Below are 7,716 nucleotides of genomic sequence, written 5' to 3'. Positions count from 1 at the left end.
TTGTATCTTTGGGGTAAATACCTGGTAGAGCAATTGCTGGATTATAGGGTAGCTTTATTTTTAACTCTAGATTGAATTTTAAATAGGCTCTCAAGGCCAGAAGGTAAACCAAATACTTGTCATCAGACAGCCTGCAATACCTATAGATTTGGATTGATTTTTCTCTTCTCAAGATCCCCAAAATATCCTGAGGTTCCTGAACCTGCCAGAAAGTGACCTTCTTTATTCACCTGATAAGATTGCTCAGAAACCTGGAAGCAAGATATCAAGCTATTTTTCCCAATGGGCTTTATTGGCTCTGTATGGTCAACATTAGTTCCTTAAAGCTCTTTGGACATATCTGAGTCTATGCATGTCTCACAAATATGACATTCCAGTTAAAGCCCTGGTCATATAACCAATGTTTCCAATTGTGTCCTTTTAAAAGGAGAACAGACTCTTAATGAACTTATGCAAATAAATACATTGCCATGAAAACATTAGAACATGCACTGAGAGTTTATGAATTCTGGAGGGGTGAGGTAAGGAGAAAAAGAAATGTTCAACTGAGTGGCGCCTGAGTTTTGAACTGCTTTGCTGCGGGTGGGGTATGCGTCCTCTGCGTGGTCGCCTGGATGCAGCTCGCCATGGCCATACCCTCCCTTAAGGAGCTTGACTCCTTCAAGTACAGCGACCTGCAGAACTTGGCCAAGAGTCTCGGCTTCCGGGCTAACCTGAGGGCAGACAAGTTGTTAAAAGCCTTGAAAGCCTACCTTAAAGATGAAGCAAAAAAAGAAAATGAGAGTCAAAATGGAAGCCAAACTTCTGCATCCTCCTGGGATGAGATGGAGATGCAGATGAGCAGCCAGGAACAAGCTAAGAGGGAGCCAGTTGGCCACATCACCAAAACAAGGAGAAAGTGCAAGAACCCTGACTCCCAGGATCTTTCAGAGATAAAAATAAATGATCACACTGAATTCCAGAATCCAGAGAAGCAGGAAAACCAGGATCTCAGAACTGTTGGAGAAGTTCCTTCACCACTAGATGAGAACCAAGGAGAGGAGAATGCAGTTTCCACAGGAAAAAGAAGAATAAATGGTAATGAAGACTCAAAAGTACCTGCAGAAAGAAAGAAGCCTCTCTGCGCAGATGGGTTTTCCAAACCTGGAAAAAGTAAAAGAACTATAAGTGCTACTCCAAACTTTAAGAAGTTTCATGGGGCTCGTTTTAAGGAAATGGAGCCCATTGATCAATATATTGAAAGGAAAAAGAAACATTTTGAAGAACACAACTCATTTAATGAACTGAAGAAGCAGCCGGTCACCAAAGAAGTGGTGGTGACTCCAGTTCCTCTCCGGGGAAGGCTCCCTGAGGCTCGAACTCCCTCCAGCCAGCGCCACTTGCAGGGCCAGCCCCTGGGCCCTACAGGCCAGATCACCTTGTGTGGGAAGGGGTCCACCAAGCATTCCATTCTATTGGCAACTAAGATGAACGTCAGGTTTTCAGCTGCTACCAAAGATAATGAACATAAGCGTTCACTGACCAAGACTGCAGCCAGAAAGTCTCCACATGTGACTGTATGTGGGAGTACTCCAAAAGGCCAGGCTATGCTCGGGACATGCAAGTTAAAGACCACAAAGGGGAATTCTGCTTCTGTTGTTATCCCATTCAAGTTGACAACTGAGGCAGCACAGACTCCAGTCTCCAAGAAGAAACTGGTGTTTGATCTCAAAGCCAGTCTGTCTCATCCCCTCAACTATGAGCCACACAAAGGCAAACTGAAACCATGGGGTCAACCTAAGGAAAATAGTTCTCTTAAGCAACATGCCAACAGAGTTAGATTCCACAAGAAAACTTACAAACAACCTCCTCTCCAGACTCAGGAGGAACAACGGAAGCAACATGAACAAAGACGAAAGGAGAAGAAAGCAAAGATTTTGGGAGCTCGAACAGGCCTCATTATGGCTGAAGATTAATTTTTTAGCATCCTGTAAATATTACTTCATTTTGAACCCTTTCTTTAATGTAAATATTTTTCTGTCTTCCTCACTTGAGTCAAGACTTCCTTCTGCTGTTTGTTGTTCACTATCTATGTACTGTTGGGGGTTCTTCACAGGCTGCATCTCTGAAAAGACCTTATTAACCTTAACGCTCACAAATTCTTTGAAATGGTTTTTACCTAAGTGTCTGTACAATTCAGTTTTCTGAGACTCATTCTATATATAACCTTGACTTAGATTTTTAATGTCTAGTTTCCTCTGCTGACAGAACTGGAATCCTCTTCTAGACAGAAGCTTTGACCTGATGGTAGGTAATTCTACAAGCCTTAGTAGAACTTGGACCAATAAAAAGCTGAGAAGGCCACCTCTTCCTCCTCTAGAGAACCACGTAGTCTTACTGAAATGGGGAGCCATACACATCGGTACTGGCATATTCTACCTGTGTGATGTGGTTTATTACCTATGCAGGTCTTCTCAGATCACCTGATGTAATTTATCACTCAATATATTCTTAAAAACTCCATAGCTCATTCTAGCCTTACTTATTCAAAAATATCCAGGCCTATATTGAAACCTGAGGGTTGCTGCTTCAAGGGTCAGTATACTCTGTCAGTTAGATGTTACTCATTTTATGGGAAAGACCAGAGTTGTTCAGCATCACAGCCACATTTGTTGCCCCTGAGTGGAGCTTCTGGGCTTTGTACTGATGAAGATTTTCATAAATGTTTTCTCATGATAGTAGATTCTTTGCAAATAAATTGACTTCCAGATTGAGTTGAGCAAAAAAAAAAAAAAAAAGAAAGAAAAGAAAAGAAAGAAATGTTCAACTTTTTCACAAAGGTATATTTTATCAAATTGCTGTAACTCAGTTAGCTTAAGAAAAAATTCTCTTAAATGTAGAAAAATAAATTATTTAAAAAATCAGCAATCTTTGATACAAAAATTTTATGAAAATTATAACCATCCTCAGTTTATTTAGTCCCATGTTATTACTTCTTGTTTTGCTTGAATTCAGTTTTACCATTAGTTCTGGAGACTCTTACCCAGTTCAGTTTTCTGATCTTAAGGTTATCAGAAACCTGTATTTTTCAAGTCTTCTCCATAAATCTCTCTGAAGATGAAAGACATTTGTAAGAGGTTTTGGTAAAGGCATCTGAGTAAAAGTGTAACTGTATATGATAAAAGACTTTAAAACTGACATAGTTAAAGATCTGATTAGAGTTTATTATTATGGTATTAACAAGGAAATTTAGTTGTTTTAATGATATACAACACTTTAAGATAATAACATATTAGAACATCAGATTTCTAGAACTTGTATACAATTTTAGAATACTTAATTTAAGTTTTTATTAAGTTTTCAATTTTAATTCCAGTATTGTTTACATACAGTGTTATATCAATTTCAGGTGTACGATATAGTGATTCAACAATTCTACATATCTTTACTCAGTGCTCATCATGATAAGTGTACCATTAATTCCCTACACCTATTTCACCTATTCCCCCACTATCAATTTTCTCTCTGATATGCTTTTTTGTAACAAGTATCTTCAGTTAAAGTTACTATTTTTTTAAATAACATTTTTTTTCTTGAAGCATGCTTCAAAATACATGTTTTCTAAAAGATATATATGTTAAACATTCCATCCAAGAAAAATAGAATACATATTTTTTTCAAGTACACACTGAGAGTTCCCCAGTTAAATCATATAAAAAGAGGCATTACGGGATCCCTGAGTGGCTCAGCGGGTTTAGCACCTGCCTTTGGCCTGGGATGTGAACCTGGAGTCCCAGGATCCAGTCTCACATCAGGCTCCCTGCATGAAGCCTGCTTCTCCCTCTGCCTGTGTCTCTGCCTCTCACGCTCTCTCTGTGTCTCTCATGAATAAATAAATAAAATCTTTTTTAAAAAAGAGATATTACAAAATTACAAATTTAAGAAGAATTAAATCATACCAAGTATATTTTTCAGCCACAATGGTATAAAACTAAAGATCAACAATAAAACAAAGCTGGAAAATCTACAATGTAAGTATTAAATATTTAATACGTAAATATTCAACAACACACTACTGCACAAACCATGGGCCAAATAAATCAAACAGCAAATCAAAATAAAATATGTCTTAAAACAAAAGAAAAAACCCTACAACATTCCACAACTTATGAGATGCAGCAAAAGCAGATGTCAGAGTCAAATTTATGCTGTAAATGCTTGTATTAAGAAAAAAAGTTCAAATAAACAATTTTACACCACAAGGAACTAAAAATATAAAAAACTTAGCTGAATTTAGTAGAGGAAGGAAAGAACAAAGAAAAATCAAGTAAATAAAGACCAGAATAAACAAAAACAACATTGAAAACAATGATCAGTTTTTAAAAAATGCAAAAACACAAACAATATTGACAGTCCTTTAACTACATTAAGAAAAGAAAGAAGACTCAGAAACCAAAATGAGAAATGGAAGGGAAAACAGTACAACAGATAACCAAAGAAATAGTGTAAAAACAGGTTATTATAAACAATTATATACTAGCAAATCAAATAACTTGGGAGAAAAACAGATTAATTCCTAAAAATGCACAAGTTACCACAATTGAATCATGAATCTTGAATCCAAGAAATAGGAAGTTGTATTAGACCAATAACAAGAATGAAAGGTAAATTAGGAATCAAAAAATCTCCCATCACAGAAAAGCCCAGGACCATATGGTTTCATTGGTGAATTCTACCAAACATTAAAAAAAATTAATGACAAGCTTAATCAAAATCTTACAAATAATGGAATAGAGGGAACACATTTAAAATCATCCCATCAGGTCAGTACTATCCTGATATCAAAGCAGTATAAAAACAATATAGGAACAAAAAAGTCTAGTTTGTCCAATAGAAATATTGCTACTCTGACTTTCTTTTAGCATCCATTTGCATGATAAATGTTTCTCCACCTCCTTACTTTCAATCTGCAGGTGTCTTTAGGTCTAAGTGAGTCTAAAGACCTAAATGAGTCTTGGGGCAACTGGATGGCTCATTTGGGTAGGTGTCTGACTCTTGATTTTAGCTCAGGTCATGATATCAGAGTTGTGAGATCAAGCCCTGTGTCAGGCTCCATGCTGGCTGGCATAGGGCCTGCTTAAGAGTCTGTCTGCCCTTCTAAAAAATTTTTAAAATTTAAATATTTTTTAAAATAAAATGAGTCTTTTGTAGGCAGCACATAGATGGGTCTTGTTTGTTTTGTTTTTTATCCATTTTATCCATTCGTTCATTTATATCTATTTCATTACATGCTTTGTCATTGTTTTTGGAGATTTTCTCTGATCCTTTCTTGTCCTTGTCAATTTTGGTCTCTCTTTTGCACTCCAAGTGTCCCCTTTAATATTTCTTGCAAGGCTGGTTTAGTTTTCACAGACTCTTTTTGTTTTTGTTTATCTGTAACTCTTTATCTCTCCTTTTTTTCTGAATGATAGCCTTGCTAGATAGAGTATATTTGGCTGCAGATTTTTCCCAGTCAGCACTTTGAATAAATATTTCATGTCATTCCTTTCTGTTTTGCCAAGTTTCTGTTGAGAAATCTCTAGCTAGCCTTATGGATTTTCCCTTACAAGTTAAAGACTTCTTTTGTTTTGTTGCTTTTAGGATTTTTCCTTTAACACTATATTTTGCAAACTTAATTACATTATGCCTTGGTGTTGGCCTGCTTTGGTTGATTTTCATGGGCATTCCCTGTGCCTCCTGGATTTAGATGTCTATTTCCATCCCCAAATTAGGGAAGTTTTCTGCTATTATTTCTTGAAATAAATTTTGTGTACACTTTTTTCTTTCTTCTTCCAGGATTCCTATAATATGAATGTTATTATGTTTGATGTAGTCACTGAGTTCCCTAAGTCTGTTTCATGAGTCACATGATTCTTCTTTCTCTCTTTTTTTCAGCTTCATTGTTTTCCATTATTTTGTCTTCTAGGTCACTAATTCATGCCTCTGCTTCTTCCAGCCTGTTATTCATTGCAATAAGCCTGTTTCTAATCTCCTATATTTCACTCTTCATCTCTGATTCTTTTTTAACTTTTTCATCTCTATGGTAAGGGTCTCATGTCTTCCATTTTTTCTCAAGCTCAGTGAGTATCCTTAGGATTGTTGCTTTATATTCTCCATCAGGTATGTTACTTTTAACTATTTTGCTTAGATCTATGGCCATGATATTATCTTGTTCTTTCATTTTGAATAAATTCCTCCATTTCAGCATTTTGTCTAAGTCTCTGCCTTCTTCTCTGTGTTAGGAAAGTCAGTTATGTCTCCTGCTGGTGAAAGTAATGGCCTTATGAAGAAGAGGTTGAGTAGTGCCCAGAGCCTGAAACTTTAGGGAGTGTCTCCAGTGTATGCTGTATGCACTCTGCTGTTGTGTTTTGACTGCTCTGTCCTTCAGACCATTTGTCTGTAGCAGCTCTCCGTGCTAGCTGTGGGCAGTGTTTGGTCCCTGGCCTGAATGTGGCAAGTTATAACTAGATGTGCTCTGGTCTGCTTGGGAAATTAAACCTATTACCACCTCCAGAACTGAGGTCCTGAAGAACTCTCTGGTTCAGGAGATGTGGTGCAGACAGGGTTTTGTGCTGGTCTTCTTGGGGAGGGGCCTGCCATGCAGGAACTGTGTAGTAAGCTTAATTGAGAAGGGCAGTCCTGCCAGAGTGCCAAGGAGTGGGGCTTGGCATAAGCAAGTTGGGCAGATAGTGTCTGCACTGACCTGCTTCCTTTAGGTGACTCTGTGTTTATGCTAAGGGGCAGGGGAGGGAAATGGTGCCAACCAGCTCCCTTATTCTCCAAGAGATGTCTCCCTGAATGCTGCCTCTTAGGGAAGTGCTCCTAGAATAGCAAATAATCTCCCTGCTGTGTGCCCCAGGCATTTTTAGATCACTCTTTCCATGCTATTTATCCCCAGATAGAACGCTATTTTAATAACATATATACCCAAATATAACTTAAGAGAGTTTAATATCACTTATTTAATAATGCTTTCCATGTAATTTAACATAACAAATAAGCCTAATTAGTTTAATTTCTCACAACAATTTTGAAGTATTCCAGGAGCTTCCTAGAAATACCTCAGTTAGGTTTTAGTCAAAAGATTTCATTTTGAAATCTGATTTGGGAAAATATGTAAAAAAAAACTATTAGAAGGTTTGAACATTTGATTAAATTTGATCCCAGATCATTATGAACCAATAACTATTTAACCAGAGTGACAGAAGATTTTAAAAGCAAATATAGAAGGTTATGTAGTTGTGAACAAAGCTTAGCTCTTTAAATATTAAGAAGACTCGGTTTTCTTGAATAACCAAAGATTGATAAAGACAAAACATGGAATTTTTGTTTTCTACACAGGTTACATTAAATGTAAAGAAAAACCTTGTTTATAGTTTCTTATTGAGAGCAGACCAAGAACCTTAGAAAATTTTGTTTTTTAACAGAGAGAAAAACCAAATTCTAATTTTGTGCCAGTATGCTTTTGATATTAAAACTCATTTTAAATAAATTTATTCTAATCTTAGCCACAACCAAACACACATAAAATTCCTTAGTTCTTTTTTTTAATGAACCTTTTGCAACTATTTTTTATATTCAGATTTTATCCCTAGTTCTCCCTCTTTGAATAACCAACCTCCCTTTAGGACAATTTTTTTCCTTAACAAAAGTGTATTTCTATTTCTAATATGTTTTCTTATCAAAACCACATATCTT

At 36.5% G+C, this 7,716-nt stretch overlaps 1 protein-coding gene across 2 annotated transcripts; it reads left to right on the top strand.

Annotated features, from left to right (window-relative positions):
- The first annotated feature begins 597 nt into the window (after positions 1-597).
- On the top strand, positions 598-1,955 carry LOC129518560 (nucleolar and spindle-associated protein 1-like). Of its 2 annotated transcripts, XM_055338721.1 has the most exons (3): positions 598-727; positions 797-1,634; positions 1,743-1,955. In XM_055338721.1, the coding sequence occupies exons 1-3, from the start codon at positions 615-617 to the stop codon at positions 1,953-1,955; spliced, it is 1,164 nt and encodes a 387-aa protein (XP_055194696.1). In that variant the 5' UTR covers positions 598-614. The 2 variants fall into 2 exon arrangements, with proteins under 2 accessions (XP_055194696.1, XP_055194695.1); XM_055338720.1 differs by having other exon boundaries at positions 598-1,955.
- The last annotated feature ends 5,761 nt before the right edge of the window (positions 1,956-7,716 follow it).

The sequence above is a fragment of the Nyctereutes procyonoides genome, unplaced genomic scaffold (genome assembly GCF_905146905.1).
Source record: "Nyctereutes procyonoides isolate TBG_1078 unplaced genomic scaffold, NYPRO_anot_genome, whole genome shotgun sequence".
Classification (NCBI taxonomy): Eukaryota; Metazoa; Chordata; class Mammalia; order Carnivora; family Canidae; genus Nyctereutes; species Nyctereutes procyonoides.
Note: the sequence above shows the minus strand (reverse complement) of the source record. Positions and strands in the feature narration are given on the sequence as shown.